This window comes from Suncus etruscus, chromosome 1, assembly GCF_024139225.1.
Source record: "Suncus etruscus isolate mSunEtr1 chromosome 1, mSunEtr1.pri.cur, whole genome shotgun sequence".
NCBI lineage: Eukaryota > Metazoa > Chordata > Mammalia > Eulipotyphla > Soricidae > Suncus > Suncus etruscus.
This window is the reverse complement of record NC_064848.1, coordinates 86,648,392-86,675,783: the sequence shown is the minus strand read 5'-3', so window position 1 is coordinate 86,675,783 and position 27,392 is coordinate 86,648,392. Positions and strand designations below refer to the sequence as shown.

At 32.1% G+C, this 27,392-nt stretch overlaps 1 protein-coding gene across 1 annotated transcript in view; it reads left to right on the top strand.

Annotated features, from left to right (window-relative positions):
- The window catches only part of CALCR (calcitonin receptor), a 70,237-nt gene that overhangs the window by 17,680 nt on the left and 25,165 nt on the right, over positions 1 to 27,392 (top strand). The window contains exons 2-6 of the mRNA XM_049785253.1: positions 1,727 to 1,804; positions 12,029 to 12,185; positions 13,621 to 13,731; positions 14,668 to 14,780; positions 19,256 to 19,347. Coding sequence (XP_049641210.1) covers positions 1,727 to 1,804; positions 12,029 to 12,185; positions 13,621 to 13,731; positions 14,668 to 14,780; positions 19,256 to 19,347 — 551 coding nt within the window. The remainder of the gene's footprint in view (positions 1 to 1,726; positions 1,805 to 12,028; positions 12,186 to 13,620; positions 13,732 to 14,667; positions 14,781 to 19,255; positions 19,348 to 27,392) is intronic.

The following is a 27,392-nucleotide window of genomic DNA, read 5'->3' as shown; positions in this document are numbered from 1 at the left end:
CCTATTCTACCTAGTTCTTTCTCTTGAATTCCTTCATTATCTATCTTTTCACCTAAGCTACAAATCTAGAGAAAACTTTAATTTTTTCTTTATTTCTTGCTATGATTATGGTGCTATTTGTAGCTCTTACAGTATTACATTCCTAAGTGTTTTAGACATTTACTTTAAAATTATAGCAGAGAGAAATGGTATGTAGTGGGACAATAGATAAAGGGCATAGGGAAGCAGACATTATGGTAGAAAATGTGATATTAGAATGTTTGTGCATAAAACCCTGCAATTGTCAATAACAATATTGTAAACTACAGTCCCTATTTTTTTAAAAAAGTATTAGATGGATGAACAAAAATGTTAACACTGATGGCCCAAAGAGATAGTACAATATGTGAGTTGTTTGTCTTTGATCCTCAGCACCCCATGTGTCACTTGAGCCTCCTCTAGCCAGGAGTGATCTCAGGCACAGAGCCAACAGTAAATCTGAGCACAGTTGGGTTATCCTCCCAGAATAAAAACATAAAACAAAAATTATAGCATTGAGTGAAGATATACTTACATTCAACATGTTAGAAAATGGCTCAGAGGGATGAAGACTTAAAGCAGGGAAATCAGACTTAAAGCTATTCCGTTGGTTTTGATCAGATCAGCACTAGAACAGGAAAGGGATGCACACATTTCAAACTATATCATAGACAGATAAAATCAGAGCCTGAAGGCAAGAGATTGAGATGAGGAAGTTAGTGACATCAAGGTTGATCCCCAATTTCCCATTTTGACAAGTCAAAAATAACTATGCAAGCCATTAACATGGGAGTTCCAAGAATTAGCACTGGAAGATCATGTATTCAGATGTTAACAATGGGTGGTGGAGGGTTGACATAGTTGTAAATATCAGAGTCAGTAATTCTAATATTAACAATAGAAAAATATTGATAACGTTAACATACTTTTAGCTGAAAGGACTTTACATCAAGTAAGGTTTCTATATGTGGAATACTAAAATAAAATGGGAGGAAAAATGGACTTTGGGTAATAAATTGTAAAGCCAATAAATTTTCCAAGTGTACAAACTTTTTATACTCTTGTTCCTACTGTCTGAGAGTTTTTGAAAAGCCCAGTTAAATTTCAAACTATTCTTTATCTCAGTGGCTCTCCTAAATTTTTATATTTTATTTATATCTGCCATCTTGCTTAGTATGTGCTTACTTTTCAAATCTTATGTAATTTAAAATTATCTGTCAAAATAAAAATCTTGACCTGGTCCCTACAAATCATAAGTTAGCTTTTTTTAATTTTATAATATTTTTAAGCATTTATTCATGAGAAGGTTTAGTGCATATCATGTTCCAACATCATACTCTCTTGAAACTGTCTGCTTTTCTTCAGGATTTTCATTGTCTAGGGATCCCCTCCCATTTATTATCAACTCTACCTTTGGTAAACTCAGTTCTGTAACCAGTTCTCAGGTTCTGTAACCTTTGCCCATTTCTTGTCCCCTTACTGTTTCTTTTTCTTCCTTTCTTCTTTCTTTCTTCCCTTCCTTCCTTCCTTCTTTTCTTCCTTCTTTCATTTCTTCCTTTCTTTCTCTTTTTTCTTTCTTTCTTTTGTTCTCCTTTTCTTCTTTCTTTAATCAATAGTAAAAAATTATTGATAAATCAGAATATATATAACCAATGTACTACAGTGATATTAATAAAATAGTTAACTATTCTTTATTATATTTCTTTAGGTCTTATATCTACTTCAAAATCCAAATATGAAGTTCAGAATTACCCGCTGGTGCTTGACTCTATTCATTTTTCTAAACGTAAGTAAAATTATAAAGTTTCTACATTAAACTAATCAAGAATACTGAAATAGGAAGAACTTATTTTTAGTATTAGAGAACAAATATTTTCAAGAGTAGACATTCTCCAAAAACTAAACCTAGATTTCTCAAAATAATAATTTCTATACTGTGTTGGCAAAATATCCCTTCTACATTTTTACTGAGTAGTGTTGCTTTTTCCAGAAACCTGAGGTGTGTTTATGCAAAAAAATTGGCATTGATTTGAGACATCATTATTATCTAAGTAGTAGACTCTTGAAATTTCAACATTATCTTGAAAATTAACATTGAACATTAATAATATTTTTGGATAAAATGTTTCCATTTGGCATGTAAATTTGAGCCATAGTTATGGACTGTTATTTTTTAAAAAGAACCTAAATACTTTCAATCTGGTCACTTTCAAACATATTTTTATCACATTTAAATACATATAATACGATTATCAAATATAATATGAAATATAAATAAAATTACATTTTAATTACAATACATTATTTATTCTTAAATGATTTAACAATTAGTCAAACCTATTATCATCTTAGAAAAGAATAGCAGTGCCTCTTTATTTGTGTCAACGCATCATCACATAAGTTTTAAAAGTACATAAGAAAAATGTATTAATGTTACATGAATAAATTTTGAGTATTTTGTTCCTTATTCTCTACCATAACACAACCATTATGAATTATAGTGGAATTAATTGTCACTCTGATTGTTTTACATTCTCCCAAATAAAACTTCCATGGTTCCAGATCCAGGATTTCAAGTGTTTATCAATTATGTCATTACGTAGTTACGTCATTAAGGTTTATGTAATCTATCTCTTTTTAAATATTCTTTAAGAATTGCCTACTTTCCATTCATGTAGATTTTATTTAAAAATTTTTTTTGATTTGTCTTCTGTCACAAACCAACAGTTGTCAGGGGAATCATGAGGATGAAAATCTAGCTTATGCACATTACTCTAGCCTTTGAGCTTGCACCCAAGACCTTTAAAAGAGTTTGAGAGGGGGGCCAGAATGAGGTAACATCTCATAATGAGGTACCATCTCACACCACAGAAACTGGCATACATCACAAAGAACAAGATCACAAAGAACAAGATCAATCAGTGCTGGCAGGGATGTGGAGAGAAAGAAACTCATTCCTTGCTGGTGGGAATGTCGTCTAGTCTAGCCCTTAGGGAAAACAATATGGAGGTTCCTCAAAAAAACTGAAAATTGAGCTCCCATTTGATCCAGCTATACCACTCCTAGGGATATACCCTAGGAACACAAAAATCCAATGCAAAAAAAAAAATCCCTTCCTCACATCTATATACATCACAGCACTTTTTACAATAGCCAGTTTCTGGAAACAATCAAGATGGGGAGGGGGGCAGAGCAGTGGCTCAGGGCGTAAGCCGTCTGCCTTGCACACACTAGCCCAGGGCTGACTGCAGGTCGATCCCATATGGTCCCCCCCAAGCCAGGGGTGTTTTCTAGGTGTATAGCCAGGAATAACCCCTGCGCGTCACCAGGTGTGGTCCAAAAACAAACAAACAAACAAACAAACAAAGATTTTGAAAGCCAAAAAGATAATAAGATAATATAGTACTTTTGGTATGTGCATTGCACATGGTCAATTCATATCACCCCAATATGGTTCCCAAGCCCACCAGAAGTGTTCCCTAATTGAAGAGCCAGTAATAAGCCTTGTATACCACTGGATATAAATTTAAAAAAGTTTAATCCTGTAATTTTATGCATCAGTAATTTATGGTATTGATTTTATTGTAATTATTTTGTACCCACTTAAATAAATATAGGTTATTATTATGCCAAACTACATATAATTTAGCCTTAGAGAAAGTACTATTTGATTTCCTAAAAGTCGAAGAGTATTTACAAATACTTTTATCTTCATGACATTTCAAATATAATTTTAAAGGCTATACAAAACATTTTTGAAATATTAGAATATTTAATCTTTTCTGTAAACTGGTTTTATGTTGCATTCTATAGATGCAGAAATAATTTCATGTTTTATCTATAAATCAACATTTTTTACAGATCAAATAAAATCAGTATGACAATTGTGATTATTTTTGAATAATTTTATTTCATTGTGTATATAATTATATTATAGGTTGATTGAATAAGCACTGAAGTAATTAGTAAATATTAACAAGATGGTCTGAGAATTATTGAATTACTCTTTTATTTTAAAGACTAGTTATAACTTGTGGTAGGTTCAAAACCTACAACAGATTTGATTTCATTCAAAATTGTATCTAATATATTTTAAATTCAAAGATTGAAAAAAGTTATATAATTTTCAAAACCACAAAAAACCTTTATATTTTGTGGTAATCTGTTTACTAGGCAGACATGCCTATACAGAAAATTTCAATAGAACTGTCCTAAAAAGACAAACATAAATTGGCCTCTCTGTTTGCTGGGATTATATTTTTTTTGTCGTTTTTTGTTTTTGTTTTTGGGCCACACCCGGCAGCGCTCAGGGATTACTCCTGGCTATCTGCTCAGAAATAGCATCTGGCAGGCACGGGAGACCATATGGGACTCCGGGATTCGAACCAACCACCTTGGGTCCTGGGTCAGCTGCTTGCAAGGCAAACACCGCTATGCTATCTCTTCGGCCCCAGGATTATATTTTTGACTTGGATAAATTTTCTATAACATTTTTGATACATTGATTTTCTTATAAAACATTTATGTCCTATAAAGATTTTCTTCAGAGAAAATTTATCAAAAATAACAATTTTGCTTTCTTCAAAACATTAGTTTATAGATAATACTTTACTGTAAAAAATCAATACCAATGTGTTCTGAATCTATTAATTTGAATTCCAAATTATTTTTAAAGTTTTCCATTTGAATCATTACATTCTATTAGCCCCATCTACATTAACTTAAACCCATTTATTTGCTTCCTTTCTGTTATCTGAAAGAATGCAAATGAATTAAAACAGTGCTTGACACAGAGCCAGAACTCAAAACTTGCAGAATAATAAATAGGTCAGGTGCTTGCCTTGAATGTAGCCAAACCCTGCTTAAATCTTCAACACCACATTTGTTTTCCCAATTATTATCAGGGATCACTCTTGAGCACAGAGAAAGAAATAGTGTCTGAGAAGTAACAGGTGAAATTCTCCCCAAATAAAATTTAAAAAGAGCTTATAATAATGATTATTGCTAACTGTAAGACAATAATGTTGATAGAAATTCCAGGTTCTTTGGGATGCATTTTATTTTTAACATAATGATGTCTACCCCATAGTTATTGTCATATTGTTATATATTGTTTAAATAGCAAGTTCAGTAACTACCCAACAGCATCTGATCCTTTTTGAAAATGACAGGGAAAACACTCTACAAAGTTATACTTTACTGTTTGTCTAAAAAGTATTACAGGAAACTATATATATTCTAAAATTTACATTACCTAACTGGAAATGGTGATGTGGAAATACTAATCTTTGCATCAATTTGTGAATTTTGGGTTCAGATTCTTTTTAGAATATTGCTTTTATCCCTTCAGCATAGTAAGTAGCAGGTGTCCCCTTCAGTAGGTTTTAACCATTGCAAAGATAGGCCATTTTTCAAAGTTTTAACTGTTCTATTTCTATAATTTATAATTTAACACCGAAGTAAAACATCAAATCCTTTGAATCAAAGTAAGAATTATTTGAGCACATGCTGTTCAAGTCAGATTGCATCCCACATACTACATAGTTAATGTGATTGACATCTCTATGAGAGCAAAAACCTTGCCAATCTTGTGAACTGCTGAATATCCAAAATCTAGAAAACACCTTACATGTGGCAGGTACTCAAAATATTTACTAATTGGAATTTTTGACTATGGATTACAACTATTGTAACAGCTTAGTAGTCATATTTGTGGTGCCATTTATTCAAATCCTTAATGAGTGACATCACATATATGGTAGTTTAACTGCTACTTAGGACAATAGTGAGATTTGTTTCATTTTTGAAAAATCATATGAGATGAAATATATTCAGAACTTTAAACACTAATCTTTATTCAGGAACAACATGCTCTTAGAGTCACATATCTTCATGTGAAAAAATTCATATGTATAATTTTATCCTCCAATAATATAAGTACTACACGATAAGCAAAGTATTTAAAAATGTTTCATATTGCTTGGCAGTATTCAATATATAAATTGGAGTTCCCCCCCTTTATTGTTAAAAATCATAACACTAAACTAGATATTTATTAGTATGTCACCTACACAAATTAAATATGTTTAATGAATTTATGAAACTTGTATGTGCTGATTTAAGCAAATAGTAATTCCATTATTTTAATGTTATATATTTATTTTATATTAATGGTTTATATATACATATATATCATGTATAAACTTTGCCTTAGTGTGTGTCTAAACTCAGAAAAATGTCTCTGGAAAAATTCAGCAAGCACTGATAATATTCTATCATCTACCACCCAAGATGAACCAGACCAGGAGTGGACGAAGATTATTGTGGCTCATCCAACAACAAAGATTCTAATTGCTCATTCCTTCAGTGTTGAAACAATCTCTGCTGAACCAGATTCCAAACCATGTTCACTGGAGTTTGTTTCAATATTGCAAGAATGAAAATATAGATACTACTATCATCTGCATGAACTTCACCTACTCTTTCAGATGGTCATATCTTCACCTATTGCTGATATTATAACTGCATAAAACCAAATAATACTGTAATACACAATGCACATGCTTGGTTTCCACTTGATATCCTTGAAATAAAAACATACTGTTTTCCTAGGACTTCCATAAATTTCCAACTAGAGTAGAAACATTTATTAATTTGATTTCCATTCTCATTAAGAGAAGAATATGAATGAAATAAAATGAAAGAAAATTGAGAATAGTAGTTCTGGAAAGTATGAAATATTTAAGCAAAATAGTCCTTAAAGTCTAAATACATGTTGCAGAAAATATATCTGAAACATTTTATTTCCAGGAAAAAAATATTTCTACATTCTAATGTGACCTGAAGAAGAAAAATAAATAACATTAATTAGTTTTTCAGGAATCTAAAATAGATTCATAAGTTCAAACAACAATTTAAATCTCCTTTTGCACATTATTTTAAAGATCATGTTCGAGTGGTCTTCAGTTATGTTATGAAAATAGGAGCTGGAGAGATAGTACAGAGGTTAACACACTAGTGTTGCAGGTTGCTCCACCTAAAACAATGGTTCATATCCTAACACCAGGGTCAGTTGGATCAATGAATAAACAGATGGTATGGCTCTTGAGCACTGCCAAGTATGCTCTTTCCAAAATTTATATACATTTATTTATAAGAAACATACATATTCAACTGTAGGTTAATAAAAATTAATCAAGGAGCCTTAAATTTCTTTAAAGTGCATGATTTTACTCTCAAACAGTTTAATTCCTAATTAGATATTTAGCAATTTGTTTCTTCACTCAATTTTAAATGTCAGGAAATAATTTATAATGTTAATCTTTCTTGATAGACTGTAAGCTCCACGAGGGCAGGATCTACATTTGTTTTATTCAGGATTGTGTCTTCAACAGTTAGCACAGTGCTATCAAATACAATGATGAGTCACTGAAATTAATCTTAACATCAGTGAGCAAATTATTTTATGACAATAAAATAATACAACTTTATGACAATAAAATTATACCTAACTGACTTAATTCAGTATTTGCACATTTTCACCTTTTTGTGTGTGCATTTATTCATTTTTTTCTTATGTCAGAATTTTTAGATCATTAAAAATAGAAATATGTTAACATTTAAAAATTAGTATCTTAGATATTAGCCCCTTATCTAGTGGGAATTGGGTGAATAGTTTCTCCCATTCTGTGGGTGGCCTGTGTCCTAGTCACTATTTCCTTTGAGGTGCAGAAGCTTCTCAGTTTCTTCTGTATACCCTATGGTTCTGGATCTGATATCAAGACTTTTAATCCATTTGAATTTGACCTTTGTACATAGTGTTAGATGGAGGTCTGAGTTCAATGTTTTGCATGTGGCTGACCAGTTGTTCCAACATCACTTGTTTAAGAGGATTTCCTTGCTCCATTTTGTATTTCTCCTTTATCAAAGATTAATTGGTTGTATAAATGGGGGAATCTCTGAATACTCAGGTCTATTCCATTGATCTGAGGGCCTGTCTTTATTTCAGTACCATGCTGTTTTAGAGACTATTATTTATATATAGTACAATTTAAAGATATACAAGGTACTGACAGAATTTAACAAGAAAAATGCACATAACCCCATCAAAAAGTGAGGAGAAAAATTATTAGACACTTCCCCAAAGAAGAAATACAAATGGACAAAAGGCACATGAAAAAGTGTTCTATATCACTAATCATCAGGGAGATGCAAATCAAAACATCTCATACCACAGAGACTGGCACACACCACAAAGAACAACAATCAGTGCTGATGGGGATGTGGGGAAGAAAGAAAATCGCATTCACTGCTGGTGGTAATGCTGTCTAGTATAGCCTTTATGAGAAACAATATGGAGAGTCCTCAAAAAACTGGAAATTGAGCTCCCATATGATCCAGCTATACCACTCCTAGCAATATAACCTAGGAACACAAAAACACAGTACAAAATGCCTTCTGCACACATATATTAATTGCAATTCTATTTACAATAGCTAGAATCTGGAAACCCAGATACCTGACAACAGATGAGTGTCTAAAGAAACTGCAGTACATATACACAATAGAATACTATGCAGATGTCACGGAAAAAAATGAAGTGATGAAATTTTTTGATACTTGAAAGGACTTTGGAAACTATTATGCTGAGTGAAGTAAGTCAGATATAGAGATATAGACACAGAATAGTCTTACTCATCTATGGGATGTAAAAAAAAAATAAAAAAGAGAATTGTAATTATATCCAGAGACAATAGAGATGAGGGCTGAAAGGACCAGCCACGATATGAAGCTTGCCACAAATAGTGGTGATTGGAATTAGAGAAAAAACTACACTAACAATCATCATGTCAATGGTAATGAGTGAGAGAAATAGAATGCCTGTCTCAAATATCTGCAGAGGGTAGGGGGTGTAAGATTGGGGGCATTGGTGGTGGAATGTTGCACTGGTGAAGGAGGTTGTTGTTTTCTACGATTGAAACCCATCTGCAAACGTGTGCAATCATGGTGCTTAAATAAAGATACTATTATAAAAAGAGTAGTGTCAACTCTTTTCAAAGTAATATCTATCTAGTGCCATGACAATAATGTCATAACAGTAATCATATTTATCTTTTTCGATTAGCAACCATTTTTTATTCAGATTGTCAACATACCCAAAAGAAGTCCCAAAGAGAATTTGTTTTCTTGGCTTAGTAAAGCAATTTTTCCATTTTCATTATACATCATTTATATTTTTAACTTTATAGGTTAAATTACATGGACTAGTTGACTATTATTGTTCTACTTGCTTTTTATTTAATAACTCTTTTGTGTTTTTATTATTTAAGAAGATGCTGAAAGTTACTGCTCCTTGTTCCATCACAGGAGAAACTAGGTTATACTTTCAGCTAATGTTTGGTTTCCAAATTCAAATAATTTTATGCCTGCCACATGAATTTTACTAAACTTTTCATTAATAAACTTCAATGGGGGGCCCAAGAGATAGCATTGAGATAAGGCATTTACCTTACATGTAGAAGGATGGTGGTTTAAATCCCGGCATCCCATATGGTCCCCTGAACCTGCCAGGAGCAATTTCTGAGTGTAGAGCCAGGAGTAACCCCTGAGCGCTGCCGGGTGTGACCCAAAAACAAAAAACAAAGAACCTTCAATGGTTGAAAGTCTGCAAAATAACATAACATTTTAATGCATTATCTTGTTTTAATATTAGTAGCTAATATAAATTGCACCTTTCATGTTCTCTAGGCAAATGGGAGGGTAGGGGGACACACCTAGCAGCGCTCAGAGGTTACTCCTGTGTCTGCTTTCAAAAATTACTCCTAGCAGGCTCAGTGGACCATATGCAATGCGGGGTATCAAACCTGCATTAACCATGTACAAGGCAAATGACCTCCCTGCTGTGCTGTAGCTCTGGCCTCTCTAGGCCATGTATCTCTCTTTGAACATGGCTCTCATTTCTTAGTATTCCTTAATTCCCTGTCTTATTTTTCATCACAGGGAATTTCCCCTATGCAGTATGGTCTCCTTATAGAAGCTCACAAATTCCATTCTCAATGTATGAGCTTTTTTGCTACCCTTTCCTTCCAAAAAGAAAGCCTTTCTAGGGTTCTCTATGTAGGCACTATGTAACTTAAAGTTAAGTTTCAGTTCTACCCTGCATATGTACTTTCCCCTGATTATTACTGTTGCATGCTTTCTCTAACTTTTGTTTGATTATGATTTTAATCATTTTAGATTTAGGATCTGCTGCTTCATGGGGTAGAATGTTTTGTTAATACAATGGCATATACTAGAAAATAGTGAGAATCTACTAGTAGCCAGGAGTGTGCAAATCAGTAATCAGTAAATTAATGTTTAATTTACCTGCAATCTACTCAGCCTTTCAAACTTTGGAGAATAGAGAAACCTACAATACTATTTCTAATACAAATATAATTGGGAAGATTTCCCACCTTAAATATCTTTTTTAATTCCTTGGGTTTTCGGTTTTTGGGCCACACCAGATGACACTCAGGGGTTACTCCTGGCTATGCGCTAGAAATTGTACTGGCTTGGGGGACCATATAGGATGCTGGAGGATCAAACCGCGGTCCATCCTAGGCTAGCATGGGCAAGGAAGAAGCCTTACCACTTACCACACCGCTCTGGCCACAAGACAAATATATTTCTATAGATGTAATAGAAAATAAGGATTACAAGGGGCCGGGCGGTGGCGCTAAAGGTAAGGTGCCTGCCTTGCCTGCGCTAGCCTTGGACGGACCACGGTTCGATCCCCTGGTGTCCCATATGGTCCCCCAAGCCAGGAGCAGCTTCTAAGCACATAGCCAGGAGTAACCCCTGAGCATTACCGGGTGTGGCCCAAAAATCAAAATAAATAAATAAATAAATAAATAAATAAATAAATAAATAAATAAATAAATAAATAAATAAATAAGGATTACAAGCGATAGCTTCCAAATTTTCAAGAAAAAATATCGTCAGATTAAATGACAGGTTAGTGAATTACTAAAAGCATCATAGCCACAAATTGATATTTACATTAATGAAACTTAGAAAATTCTCTAATGTGATCTTTTCACACATACATACATATCAATTTAGATAAATAGAATCTGTGTTGGTGTTGAGATTCAACTAAGCCCCATGTAAAGAGCTAATGTACGTACCAAAAATCAAAATCTCTTAGAAAAACATTTTTGGAATTTACACTGATCTTCAACAGTGAAATGAATTAATAGACATAGGTCAACTGCTGATGAGACCAAATTAAGAGATTATAGCCAATATTCAGAGCAGAATCTCTTCAAATAACATATTTTATTTTTTCATGAGAAATTTGATTAAATGTGATAAAATTTATGAATGTACTCAGTCTAAGCACAAATAAAACTCAACTGAAAGAATGTAATTAACACTTTTATTTTTTATTAATATATCTCTTGCAGATATAAGTCATAAGTCATGATTTTATGAGTTTCAAATATAAAATGAATTTAATTCTGTGTTTTTTAAAGTTAAATTTATTTTTTTACTTAATTTTAAAGTGATAAAAAATTTAACAAACATGATAAATAGGTAAATAAATATGTGTTGATACTACATGAATGGAATGAATGCAATATAAGATGTATAGGTAAAATTGATCTATGAATTACATACTTACACATAGTTAAAAATCAAAATATTCATCCTGGAGAGAATAATAGCTATTGGTTATAAAAGCATTTTAGTTCAATTTATGCAGACATAAATAAATGTACAAATACATATTTATGTAATACATATTATTATAAAATATAATTGATTACTTATAAGTAATCAGTTACTCCTCATTAGTAACTGATTTTTATTTTTAATACAGCACCCAACCCCAATTCTTCCTGATTCTTTTAGTGAAATCTATACTCATATAATAGAGCCTGATTATAAAGTATAATTGATTAGTTATATGTAATAAATTACTTCTCATAAGTAACTTATTTTTTTCTGATTTTTATTTTTAATACAGCGCCCACTCCCAATTCTTCCTGACTCTTTAAATGACACCTATACTCCTACAATGGAGCCTGAGCTATTTCTCTATGCTCTGGGAAGACAGAAGATGATGGACGCACAGTTCAGGTGCTATCACCGAATGCGAGTGTTGCCACCATACGAAGGAGAAGGTAAAAAAGAAGGATGTATATGAATACAGATGCTTTATATATGCTCATTTTATTCCAGGGACATAAAGGTACCTAATATGCTGCCAATTTCAACAGTGTTTTCCATACCATGGCAAATCCATGTGTTGTATGAAACAGATTGCTTGGTTTCTTTGCTCAATGCATCCCACTACTTTTTGGCTAGCATCTGCTCTCTGACAAACTTTCTAGAATAACTCAATAATCCACCTGATAAGCAGGAACAATACAGGACTAAGTGAGGAAGAATTGGAAAATGACAGGAAGGGAATAGGAAGATGGTGGGCAGAGAATTTGCTCGGAGAGAGATCTTTCAAAATTCTGTTTTGTTTAGGGTCATTAAGCAGTATCTTTCTTCACACTCAGTTTGTCAGTAATTTATCTTCCTTCTTTTTTACCACCAGTTCCCAAAAGAATTAGGTAAAGGTATCACTGAAGCATACATAGTTTATCTTACACCCTCCCTGATTCTGCCCAAATAGAAAGCCTAACATGTTCTCTTGGGTGTAGATAGCCTAGAAGAAAAAAAAAGGGGGGGTGGAGGAGAGATATGATGGTCAAACATTGCTATCTTCACTAAAATTCTCTTTTTTAAGAGGTCTTATACATCCTTGTATATTCTTTAAACATACTTCTTAGTAGTGGAGAGAAAATTGGCTAAATATAATTTATTAGAGCACATGATTTGTCTTCAAGTAGTTAAAAGTTTAAATTTATTAATTCTGTTTTTAGAATTTTCCTTTAAGCACAACATTGTTCATTGAAAGATAAAAGTCATTTTTCTTTCTGTAGTATTATCAGTGTTTTTATTTTATTTTATGTTAGTGTGTGTGTGTGTGTGTGTGTGTATGTGTGTGTGTGCAATGTGTGACACCTGGCTGTCCTCAGGGCTTACTGCTAGCTCTGTGTTCAAGGGTCACTCCTGAAAATACTTTGGCACTTGCAGTGGGCCCTGGTTTGATTCTTGGCACCATGTGTGGTCCCTGAGCATGACCAAGTATGATTCTTTATCACAGAATCAGGAAAAAGCCCTGAACCTGGCTTACTGTGGATCCAAAACCTAATAAATAAATAATTGCGTGATAACAATACATTTTAATTTCCTTCATTTGTTGCTTCTCTAGTTACAATTATTTCTTCTATTTTCATATCCAAATTGGAGAATCCCAGAAACGGCTTTGCCTACTGAGGCAAACAGACCTGTTTGTTTTGGGGCCACACCCAGCATTGTTCAGGGGTTACTCCTGACTCTGTACTCAGAAATCACTCCTGGCAAGCTCCGGGAACTATATGGGATGCTGGGATCAAACTCAGGTTAGCTGCATGCAAGGCAAATGCCCTACCACTGTGCTATTGCTCTGGCCCCGCAGTTTGAAATTTTTGACAAACACAATTTTAATTTCTATCTAATGTTCAGGTCTGTACTGCAACCGCACCTGGGATGGATGGACATGCTGGGATGACACTCCGGCTGGAGTGCTGTCCTTTCAGCACTGCCCAGACTATTTTCCAGACTTTGACCCATCAGGTGAAAGATAATTTTGTTTTGTTCTGTGATGTTTTTAGAACTTTCATAGCTTTGAAAGAGTCAGACCTGAAATATATCTACTAGGTATTCTCTCTCTGTGCATGTATGTATACATATATATACAATATAAGCAATGTAGGGGTATATATAAAAAGCAATCAAGCTAAAATTGATTGAACTTATTAAAACTGACATAAAGGACATTTTTAAACAAATTTTAAGAATATTATTAACTCAAATAAATGATAAAGCAAATAAATCTTAAGTTTAACATTTCAATTAGTGTCACAGAAATATGTTTTATCACATAAATATTTTTATTTTGTAGAACAATGACAGTGTCTTTTAAATTTTCTTTATAGTGATTTTCACAAACTTGTTCAGAATAAAGTTTTATATAAGAAGGTTATTTTTTGGTATGACAGCCTTTTCTGTGACAATGAAAAGTGCTTCAAGAAGTTATGGAAAGTTATACTGTGCAGATTACAAAATATCTTTGACTTGCTATACTGTGGAGTCACAGAAGAGAGAACACATTTGAAGATATGTTTTAAGGAACTAGAATAAGTCTGAAAAAACTTAAATTTTTATTACTTTAATATATGTGTTTCACTAATTCTGTTTCAATTAATTCAATAAATTTTTTCTTCTAATTGTGTATTCAATCAGAATAGAATTTAAATACTACTTGCAGTCAACAAAATTCTTGTGATACTTGTGGTCAGTCAGATGGCATATAGATAATCACTTTGAAACAGAGCTTTGAGTTTTAAGACAAAACTCACTATCTCAGAAACCTTTTGAAATCAAGTGGACCTGAATATGATCATAAGTCTTATATTGTCAATTCTGAAGGAGAATATATTTTACACATAGCCTCAATTTCCTTATTTATACAATGAGATAGTAATACAAACTGTTGTGTTTTATAAACAGAAAAAGTTACAAAATACTGTGATGAAAATGGAGATTGGTATAGACATCCAGAGAATAATAAAACCTGGTCCAATTACAGTATGTGCAATGCTTTTACTCCTGATAAGCTACAGGTAGGTTCTACTAAAATCTTTCATACTGGTAATACTATAGTTTACACATGTAAATTATTCATAATTGTCCAATACCTGCTACCAAGAAGCCAAGACTTTTTATAAAAAATAATCGGTTAAATTCTTTAAACCTTTAAATTTTGAGGCTATTGTGAAGTGATATTAGAAGGAAAGCATGTTTAACTATTTTTGGTTGTTGTACAATATTGATGAGATATCAATATATGGTATTATATAATGCTAGATATTCAGCAGAATTTGTAGGGACTTTAAGTTGTTTCTTCTTTTATTTTGTTCGTTTGTTTTTGTTTTGGGGCCAACCTGGCAGTGCTCAGAGATTGAATACTCCTGGCTCTGCGTTTTGAGATTTTTCCTGGCAGACTTGCGGGACCATATAGGGTGCCGGGGATCAAACCCGGCTCTGTCGTAGGTCTGCCATGAGCAAGGCAAACGCCCTGCAGCTGTGCTATCAGTCCAGCCCTGTATCTTCTTTAAGAAGAGTCCCAAAACTACATATTTTTCCACAAGACAAAAGTCAATGTTGTCCCACTCCCTACCCCAATATATCCACAACAGTTTTTACTATCAGAACTTTAGTAACCTTAGACTGAGGGATTCACATATCCATCCATTGGGAAGTTATTTTAGGGTAAGTTCATTAGGGTAAGTGATTTGTTTATTTTCTTTGTCTTACAGCTACTAACTATTTTAATATCATCTCTGTTCTGAAATGTTTAAGTAAATATGTGGGGATATCCTTCCTCAGTTGTACCAGAAACTGGAAAAAAAAACCCTCTAAATCTACAATTTCTCCCCCACAGAGCTAAGAAAAAGATTATTCAGTGTAGAGTGACTCAGAACACTTCTAAAAAATTCTGGTAACTACATATAAATCTAATGTTTCTTTCAAAGATAGCCCAGTATGTTAATTAATCATTCTTATAAGCTAAAAATCATTATTTTTCATCAGTTTTTTAATAAAAAATTTTTGGAGTAGAGAAATTTTCTTTTTATTAAAACAAAGAAAACAGCAAGTGAAAGCATGCAAGATAAATATTTTTCTTAGGAATTAATTGGTCTAAGAAGGTTGCCTCATTACAAGATTAGGCCAAGGGCACCAAGGCCCAACACCTCTTCATAAATTGTTTAGCCATCTCTGAAAAACAGACAAATGTCACATTGTAATATAGTACTATTTACTTAATGAATTTCAGTTGTAGTAACATTTCACTGGATAAGGAAATTTCCAAATGAGTGTTAATTATTTTCCAAGGAAAAATATGATAGCTACTGAATTGTATAAATTATACACATCCAAAATTAATGCTCAGTGCTGCCATTTTTCACCTTCTCACGCTCTGGTCATATCTGAAAAGAAATAATTTTAAGAACAAATACTTCTCTTTAAATATCTAATATAATAATTGAAATTCTTTTCACAAATCTTCCATCTAATGCAGGCCTGAACAGTATTTGAAGAAATCAAGCAAGCATTTATTAAAGCACACACTTTTTAGTCTTAAGCATGACATAAGAATGCAACTAAATTATGAGTGATTGATTTCCTTTTACACATTTTGACAACTATTTAAGAATAACTGTTTAAAACAGCATTCTGTAAGCACAGAAAGAAATTACATTTTCTAAGAAATAAGACATGCAAAGAAAAAAAACTGATAGAAGTTATAAATATGTCTCTTAAAATGATAATGACAAGGTATTTCCATATGATAAACTATAAAGAAGAGTTAGAAGATGCTTCCTTCATTCTTTGTCACTTATTCACTCTAGCCTTGATTTTTTATTCCTCCAATGGAAATTATATATTTTATAAAACTTAATAATTTATATATTTCAAACTACAAATAATATCTAATTAATTTCTAAACATTAATTTCTAGACATTAAAGTTACATCTCCATATAGGTTTGTTTTGTATATTTTACATTTATGAGACTAAATAATATGTTGTCTTTTGTTATTGGGTTCATTAGTATGAACCTCTTTATTTGTTGTTGTTTTGTTTGTTTGTTTGTTTTTGGGCCACACACGGTGGCCCTCAGGGGTTACTCCTGGCTATGCATCAGAAATCGCTCCTAACTTGGGACACAACATGGGACACTGGGAATCCAACCCATGTTTCTCTTGGGTCAGCTGCCTGCAAGAAAAATGCTTTAATGCTGTGATACCACTCTGGCCTCAGAATTTAAGATTTTTTCAGATTTTAACCTGCATTACTACTTTATTCCTTTAATTGGCTGAGTAGCATTCTATTCTGAACAGTATTCACCCATTAATAGACACTAAGTTGTTTCCACTCTTTAAATATTATGAATAATGCTTGAACAGTTGTACAAGTTTATGTGTAGATATAATTTTTTTCATTGGGACTTTTTATCCCTATATATCTCTTACCAGAAAGTAAAATTTTTGTCTCTGCCAATCCATTTAATCATATGTTCTAATTTACTTTATAATCATTGTTTTGCTTCTGCGTTTTTTAGTTTAGTAATTTTTATTGTGTTAGCTTCTTTAGATAAAAATTTAAAGCATTGGGCCTGGAGAGATAGCATGGAGGTAAGGCGTTTACCTTTTATGCAGAAGGTCATTGGTTCAAATCTCGGAATCCCATATGGTCCCCACAGCCTGCTAGGTGCGATTTCTGAGCGTAGAGCCAGGAGTAACCCCTGAGCGCTGCCAGGTGTGACCCAAAAACCAAATAATAATAATAATAATAATAATAATACAATAATTTAAAGCATTGATTTTTAAATCTTTTCTTTTTATCATATATTCATTTTAATACTTATTTTTTTCTATGTACACAACTACATCTTTATCTTAAATGTTTTGGTATACTGTGAATAATTTTTTGTCCAGTAGACATTTAAAAATTTACTGCCCACTTCATTACAATATGAGAGTGTTTTTAAGTTTTCTTTTTATTAATGAATTCCTTTATTATTTTTATTTGTAATTAATTTATTCTTTAATTCTTTTTATTAAGTCTGTAATGTTTCTAAAGTTTTAAATATGCTGATAGTTTATTTACTGACCAGTATCTATCAATCTGAATAATTTATGCATTAAAAAATGGGTATCCTGGGCAGAAGTGGTAGCACAGTGGTAGCCTTGCATGCGGCTGACCAGGACGGATATGGATTTGATCCCTGACATCCCATATGGACCCCGAGCCAGGAGCAATTTCTGAGCGTAGAGCCAGAAGTAACCCCTGAGTACTACTGGGTGTGGCCTGACAACAAACCAAAAAAATTTTTTCAAAAATATTGGATGCAATGTTTATTTCAAGTAACTTTTTCTCTTTTTGGTTTTTGGGGCAACACCCGTTTGATGCTCAGGGGTTACTCCTGGCTAAGCACTCAGAAATTGCCCCTAGTTTGGGGGAACCATATGGGACGCCGGGGGATCGAACCACGGTCCTTCCTTGGCTAGCGCTTGCAAGGCACACACCTTACCTCTAGCACCACCTCACTGGACCATATTTCATGTAACTTTTAATTGTATTTTTCAAATATTTTGTATCTTTATTCTTGGTCTGTGTGTTTTATCAATTACAATTTTGCTTTCTGACTTATATGGTTTGAATTTATATTATCGAGTTAACAGAAATTGAGAATTATCATATCTCCCTGATTTGATATCACTATCTGACTCTTCTAATATCAAATGTATTCTTTTGATTGGTGTATACCCACGCCATCTTTCTTATACTTTAGTATAACGAATTCCATGCTCCTTATTAACAGTAATTTTGATTTTGCAACTAACTTTAAAGATAATTCAATTCATGGATGCTGAAAGAAAGTAAAGTGATACCTCTTAAATAACAATATTTTAAGCCACTGTGTCTGTCTAAAAGAAAAATAAAAGGAAGACAGAGAGATAGAGAGAGAAAAAGGGAGGAGGTGATATCTGCCATAGAGGAAGGCAGTAGGGAGGGCAGGTTATTAGGAGGGAGACTGGGGACATTAATGGTGGGAATGTGCACTGGTGAAGAGATTGGTGTTGGACATTGTATAACTGAAACTCAATCATGAACAACTTTGTAACTGTCTTTTGTGGTGATTCAATTAAAAATTTATTTAAAACATTCGGTTCATTCAAATTATAAATGAGGACTACTGAAGTCTGGAGATGTAAAGTGACTGATTGATGAAGACTACATAGACTTAATGATAATATTATGAGTAAAGACTAGACTTGATGAATCTAGCACTATGTTCTTCCTACTATGCCATGCATGCTGTAGTGTGACCTATAATGTCATAGTATGTAAACTGATAATCCAACTCATTATAATTCAACTCACTGAAATGGTTACAATGTTATTTAATTTGTAAAGAAGAAAACAAGTGATTTATATTGATATGTTAAGGTAGAAATATTTTCTGTATTCTGAAATTATTCTTTCACAATTTTAACTGTTTTTGTGGTTATTGTTATTGCTTTTATAGATTGCATACAATCTATACTTCTTGGCTATTGCGGGTCATTCTATGTCGATATTCGCCTTAGTGATTTCACTGGCAATTTTCGTGTTATTCAAGTAAGTATACTTATAGTGTCTGATCTTTACTTAATACTGTAAGCTACAAAAATAATAGTACAATCTGCAAGAATGTGTACGTTTAGGCGGCTGAGGGTGTGTGAGTGTTCAGCAAATCAAAACAGATAATTGAAATAAAAAAATTAAAGTATATAAATTATATATTTAGGGGTCAGAGCATTAGCATAGCGATAGGGCATTTGCCTTGCATGCAGCTGACTTGGAATGACCCAGATTTTATCTCCGGTATCCCATATAGTCCATTGAGTCTTCCAGGAGCGATTTCTGAGTACAAAGCCAGGAGTAAGCCATGAATGCCACCAGGGTGTGGCCCAAAAGCCAAAAATAAATTAATAAAATGTGTTTAATTCCTATTTTTAAGAAGTAGAATCAATTCATATACTTTTAAAGGAAATGTGACATTTTAAAAATTAGAAGCGGTCCTTAATTACATAATTTTACTGCATGCACATAAGTATTATACTACCTTAATATGTAAATATTGTATTTACCATGGTTAAGATTCTATTAAGTATTAATAGGAAGATATATCTCTTCTTTTAACCACACTATAAAAGTTGGAAGCCATGGTCAAAAGTTCAAATGCACCTGCCTAACTATACTTTATATAAGATAAAAAAATTTTATTTGGCCACAGAATTGGATCTTATGAAGTCATGTTACTGGCTTTCATTAATAGGATTTTTGAAGCTGGAATGGTAGTTTAGTGATGGGCAGTTGCATTACATGAATGACCTGGGTTCATTCCCCAGTGCCCTATAAGGTTTCCCAAGCACCACCAAAAATGATCCCTTAGTTGAGATACACAATTAAGCCTTGAGCACATACATGTGGGTTCCCAAACCAAAGAACAGCCAAAAAAATCCTTTTTCCTAGATCTAAGGGTATCATATACAATGATGAAGAAACCTACCTACCTTTTAGAAACATACTATAAATCATCCTGACATTCAAAAAATGTCATATGCATATATACACATATATTTATATAATATGTATAATTATGTATATAAATATATCTTAAATAAATATATTTACATATAATAATCAAATATTAATTTATTTTTATTAAAATTTGCTGTGATAATATTAAAAATTAACAACTTGAACATTCCTTTTTCTTACCCTTATTTTCTTTTCTTTTTGATTACTATTATTTTTATTGACCAGTTTTGAATATTTGGTATGATTTTGATATTAATTTTTTAATTTGATATATAATTTGTTATCAAAATAGTTTATTATATTGTTTTCTTAAATTGTATAAACTTTGTAGTGGCATTTGGAGTCACACCTAGTGATGCTTCAGGGTTATTCCAGGTCTATGCTTAGGAGTAATCCCTAAGGGTGCTCAGAACTATATCTGGTGCCAGGTCCAACCCAGATCAGCAACATGCAAGGCAAGCATCTTACCTCTTACATTATCTCTCCAGCCCAGAGAATATAACTGTGTAGCAATTATGTTAACTGAATGGCAAATAAGATCAGAATAAATAGAGAGCTCTTTCTATGCATGTGTAGTTTAACAGGAGAAAGATGGATAAAGCAAAAAGACATAAGGGATTAATTACTATAATTAAAACAGAAGAGTATTTTTAATTACAGGGATCAAAATACAACTAAGTAAACATAGCATGATTAATTTTGGAATGTCTGTGCATTTTGTAGCTGCCCTTAACACAGTGAATAAATAGAAATATCATTGTGACTGCCATACAGTTTTGATTACAAACTCTATCACTAAGAAATTATTATTTAATTATATACATAATTAATACAATTTAAAAAGTTCAAAATTTATAATAGTGCAACTACCCAGGACTTCAAATATAAAATATGTCAAGAGAACATTTCTTAGTCATTTCTTAAGTGAGGAAATAGAAAATTCAAGTCAGCAAAAAAAAAAAAAAGAATAATAAAGTTTAATCAGTCTTCATGTTTATATGAAACCACTAATTATTAGTTGTTTTATTTTATTTTTAAGTGTAACACATGAGCAAAGTAAAATTTTTAACTCTTCTTAGTACCCAAATAAAATTGTTATTCTCAACTCCAAAGATATGGAAACAGATGGTCTTGGAAGTAACTGATTTTGTCCTATTCTCTTCTATTTCCAAAAAACTATATTTGAGGAGAAAAATGTCTTGTCGATTTATAATATGAATAGTAAGTTCTACGTTAAAATAGCATGTTCTCCATAGTACATATAAGAGGTGATTAGTTATAACAATAAGCACATTGAGAGGCTAAATGAATATAACTGAAGGAAGTCATGCCTGTTGCTTATAATTGTTATTGTTATCTTAAATCTGCCCAAACTAAAAATAAATGAAGTCAGCTTTCCTAAATTGTGAGCACTTTTCATAGGTCTTGGGATGAGAATTAAAGGTAGAGCACATGTGTTGTATTGTCTGGAGCCCAAGATTCAATTCCCGTACTAATTTAAAAAAGTTATTTCTGATTATAAAATTTTTCTTTGTATTTCAAAGAAAATATTAAAAAGTTATAGTGAAAATAAACTACCATTCTGGCCTGTCAGTGGATATTACTTTTTAGTAACTTTTTTCCAGAAACTTTTTCAAACACTCAATTTCACTTTAAAGTCTTTAATGAGCACTTTAATAAAGGGATTTTTGATTTATTTACTTATGTGTGTACTTTGTGTGAAAACTAAGCAAAAAATATTTTTCACTCTCTTCTTAATTCCTTCTACCCAGTATTATTCTACAAAGTTAAATTATAATTTCCTAAATATTTTTATTTTAAAAAATTATATGCTACACATCCTGCCCCTCTTCAGAGACTTAATTCTCCTTTTTATAATCATTCTATCGCAATCTCACTCTAAACTTAATAACCCTGCAGGTGTTCTCCTGAAACCATCAGGCTAAGATGGTCTACAAAGGAATTAAAAGTTGCTGAGCACATGGGAGCCTCTGGGACTGCCAATACTTGGTTGAAAATTCTGGCGTATTACTCAGAATAAGATCGTTAAGGAATTCTAATTTTAATAATATTATATGCTGAGCATGCAGGGGAAGGTAGGGTTTTGTGTAACTGAAATGTAAAAAAATTTTGTTTTTATATATCATAAAAGCAGATATATATTCTTATTTTAAAGGAGAAAATCCAGCCTCTGTGACTTCTTCAAGACATAGACTTAAAAAGTTCCATTTTTAATTATATAAAAGACAGAACTGATGATCTTAAGTGTACAAAGTAACAGGGTTTAAGACACTCAAAATGATTTATAGGTTACTTTATGGTCTTTGCTTTAAGTTTAAGACTATGGCTTTAAGATGAAAATGTTAAGACCTTTTCTTGACAAATAATTTGGAACAATTACTTGGGAAGGAAATAAATAGAAGCATCAAATTAGTTCAGCAAGACCCCTCACTACTACATGTCAACTAGGAACTGTCAACAAAAGTTGAGATGAGGATATCTTTAGGAAAGATAGGCTTGAGAAAGTCCCAGAATGGATAATTATTTGTTTGTTCTTAAGCATTTTAATCAAGACCACAAAAACATTTACTTATCCCATCATTTCCATTTAATATTACAGTTAATATTACAGTTAATATTACTCTGAAAGATTTGACTTTGTACCAGTTATAAAAATTATTACAGATAGGAGCCAGAGCGGTGGGTGGTGCAGGTGGTAAATTTTCTGCCTTGCTCACGCTAGCCTAGCAAGCAGACCATGGTTCAATCCCCCAGTGTCCCACATGGTCCCCAAGCCAGGAGGGATTTCTGAGCACACAGCCAGGAGTAACCCTTGAGCGTCACCGGGTGTGGCCCAAAAGAAGCATAAAAAAATATTTCAGATGCATATTTCTCTGTTTTTTAATAACAAATTCTACTTATTTTATTATTCCTAACTTCTTTTTTAATTTTGTGATCTTAATACATTGGCTTTCCATGTCAATAATATAAAATTAATTTATGTAAACTTCAAACCCTAGGAAAATATCTATACTTTCTCACACAACTACAATTTTGCTCCAAATAATATATATGCATATAGAGACTGAATATAATTTGAAATTAATTTTAAATTTTTATACCAGCTAAACTAATTTCACAAATATAATATTTAGCTTTTGCTTTCAATTTGACATCTTGGAATACAGACTCAAGTAAATAATTATCTTGTTCTCACATTTGAATGATACCTTGATTGTGTCAAGACAAAATTAGATTAAGTGTTATCGTCCCACTTTAAAAAAAAACAAATCTGAAGTTCTTTTTGTTACTTGTTACTCAAAGACTAAGCAATAACCTGTGCCTCTAAATGTCATCTACTTAAATGAAGAATCAAGTAGGTTTCTACCATTTCAACTGAAGATATTTCAGATCTGACAGGAAAATGTCAGCTTCTCTCACGTTAATACAAGCAATAGTATTTTTGCATTGAGAACAATGAAACACATAATTACGTCTGCTGAATCAGATTATAACCTTTAGCATCTTAGTTATCTAGACAGATGAGATATCATAATTAAAATAAACAATTTTATGGAATAAAAATGTTCTATGTATCTCTAGCATTTACAAGAAGGTCTAAATCAAAGTGAGTACACAGTAATATGTGTCAGATTATTGAATAAATTTTAATAAATTTAATCTACATTTAACTTACTCTAAAAATCTCAGTGTAAATGTCATCAAGAACATGTAATAAAAAATTTTTAAACTCTATAAGCAGAAATTTTATTGAAACCTTTAAGAGATGGAAATTCATATTATGTTATTTATATTCTTCCTTTGAAATCTAACAGTTTATTTAGCTTTAAACTATCAATTCTCATGATGTACATAACATATTACTGTATTTTATGTATTATTTCTAGTCTTCAATGATAATGTCTAATATTAGTTAATAATAAGAATTAGGCAAATGCTTAATATGATAAAGTTTTTTATAAGATAATATATCATTTAACATAATAGTTTGATATACCAAAAACAGTTTGAGGTTATAATTCAAAGAATATTGTCAATATGAAATTTTTAATCCACGGGCTGAAGAGATAGCATGGAGGTAAGGCATTTGCCTTGCATGCAGAAGGTTGGTGGTTCGAATCCCAGCATCCCATAAGGTCCCCCGAGCCTGCCACGAGCAATTTCTGAGTGTAGAGCCAGGAGTAACCCCTGAGCGCTGCCGGGTGTGACCCCCACACACAAAATGATTATTTCAATGATATATTTACACAGTTCTAGATTTTCAAAACAAATTTCTTTAATATTTCCATTCTAGTTATAAAAAGGAAGAAAACAGAAGACAAAAGCAAATCATAATTTAAGAAGCACTACATGTTAAAAAGAAGAATAAATCAAGGCATAAATTATCATAGAGTAAACTGAAAATGTAGGAAATATATTTTATTTCAGCTGGTTCTAGTTTAAGTAAAAAAAATTAAACAGTAAGCAGTCATTTATGCTAATGTACATCAACAGATTATTGGATTCTACCCAATTAAAAGAAAACCAGGCATGATGCACTCGTCCTTAGATCTAGATAGTATCAGTTGTTGCTATCTTAATTCAAGCTGTATCCACTCATGAAACTTTAGATATTTGTCTCCTTGGAATAAGAATGATTAAGTGCTACTATTACTATATAAAAATTATACATCAAAAATTGAACAGTTTTAAATGCAGAGGTTATATATAAAATAGTTTATGCAGTATAAATGAACATACCACATGTCCTTTTTTCTTTTAAAAATCTTAAAATTGGGATCAGAGTGATTGGTTGCCTAGCATGTAACCAACTTGGGTTTAATCTCTAGCAACTCATATATTCCCCTAAGCACTGCCAATGGTGAACCCTGAGAACTAAAAGCATGTTGGGTGTGGTCCCAAACCAAAAAATAAATAAGTACATAAATAAATGAAAGAAATCTTACATCCCAAGTTCTTTTGTAGGATTATTATAAAACTAATTAGGTTATTTATAATTGAGAATTTTTACTGTTAAAAAATGTAGCAGAAATAAGCTGATGTCTGTGTGTTCACACAATCCTGACTGTAATGTTCTCCATTCTCATGTTCAATAAGTTGAGAATTTTAAAATATTATGTATTAACAATTTACTAATATTGATTTTTCAGAAAAGTAGGAAAATGTAGTTCCAATTTTTAAAAATGCTCTAGTGCATGACCTTCTTTCTTAAATTTACTTTTTGTAACAAATAAATGACGCTCTTTTTTCTTCCTTTGGAAATTTAGGAAAATCCTGTAAGTAAACCTAAATCATTCCCATATGATATATCTTTGCATTTTCATTTCAAAATTACTGGAATTTTTACTTTATTCCATAAAAAATTTTGTTAATAATAATTTCTTTATTTAAGTACAGTGGTTGCAACAATGTTTGTAGTTGGATTTCAGTCACTGAATTTACCTCACCATTTACCAGTGTAAATTTCCTGCCACAATATTCACCATTTCCCTCACACACACTTATCTTTGAGACAAGCATTCTATTTCTCTCTCTGACTATCATTGACACAGTAGTTATTGGTGTAGAGGTCTGAGTTTGATTTTATGCATATGAATGACCAGTTGTCACAGCACCACTTGTTGAAAAGGCTTTTCTTGCTTTATATTGCTTTTCTTGCCCCTTTATCAAAGATTAATTGTTTTATGTCTAGGGTCATTCTCTGAACACTCTTCTATTCTAATAATTTGAAGGTCTGTCTTTATTACAACACAATGCTGTTTTAATGAGTATTGCTTTGTAGTATAATTTAAAGTTAGGAAAGTGATGTCTCCCATATTCTTTTTTCCTAAGGGTTGCTTTAGCTTTTCGTGGGAATTTATTGTTCCAAATGAATTACAGAAGTGTTATATCCACTTCTTTGAAGTATGTCATGGGTATCTTTAAAGAGATAGCATTAAATCTGTACAATGTTTTGGGGAGTAAAGATCATCAAAAAAATCCTAGAAAATAGGATCCAATGACTCATCATGATCAAGTAGGTTTTATTCCAGAGATGCAAGAATGGTTTAACATATTCAAGTCAATCAATGTAATATACCATATTAACAAGATAAAAAATAAAAACCATATGATGATATCAATAGATGTAGAGAAAACATTTGATAAGGTCTAGCCCTCAATAATGATAAAAACTCTCAACAAGATGTAAATAGAAGAAACTTTTATCAATATGGTCAAGACCAGTTACCACAAACCCATGGCAAATATTATACTAGATGAAGAAAAACTGAAAGCCTTCCCTAAAACTTGGCACAAAGCTGCCCCCTCTCACCACTTCTATTCAACATAGCACTGGAATTACTTGTCATAGCAATGAAGCAAGTTAAATATATTAAGACCTTCCATACAGGAAAATAAGTCAAGCTCTCACTGTTTGCTGATGACATATAATATATTTAGAAAATGCTAAAGACTACCAAAAAGCAATAGATTCATATAGTAAAGTGGCTAGCTACAAAATTAACACACAAAAATCAATGGCTTTCTTATACACAAATAATGACAGAGAACAGATAGACATCAAAAAAATGCCATTCACAATAGGGTCACAGGAACTCAAATACCTTGAAATTAGCTAAAGAGGTGAAAAACCTATACAAAGAAAATTATGAAATGCTGCTTCCAGAAATAAAAGAGGACTCAATGAAATGAAGACATATACAGTGTTCATGGATTGGGAGGTTTAGCAACTCTAAAATGGCGATTGTCACCATAAAAACTTTAAACAAATAATTGTTATGATAAATTACTGATATGATTAACTGGATATTTTAAGGTTTTTACACAGTTTATAACTATTTTAAATATTTTGTCTGAGTCAAATAGGACACATTACATTTATGTATCTAGTATAGTCATCACAGTTTTTTAATAGCCATCCTGCTGATTTTCTCTATTTGTATAAAGAGTGAAATGGGATATTCCAACTGATGGAAGCATTAAATCATACAACTAAGATATATACCCGCTGCTCATGCAGTGGAGGAGAAAGAAATGAAACATACAACACAATGCTA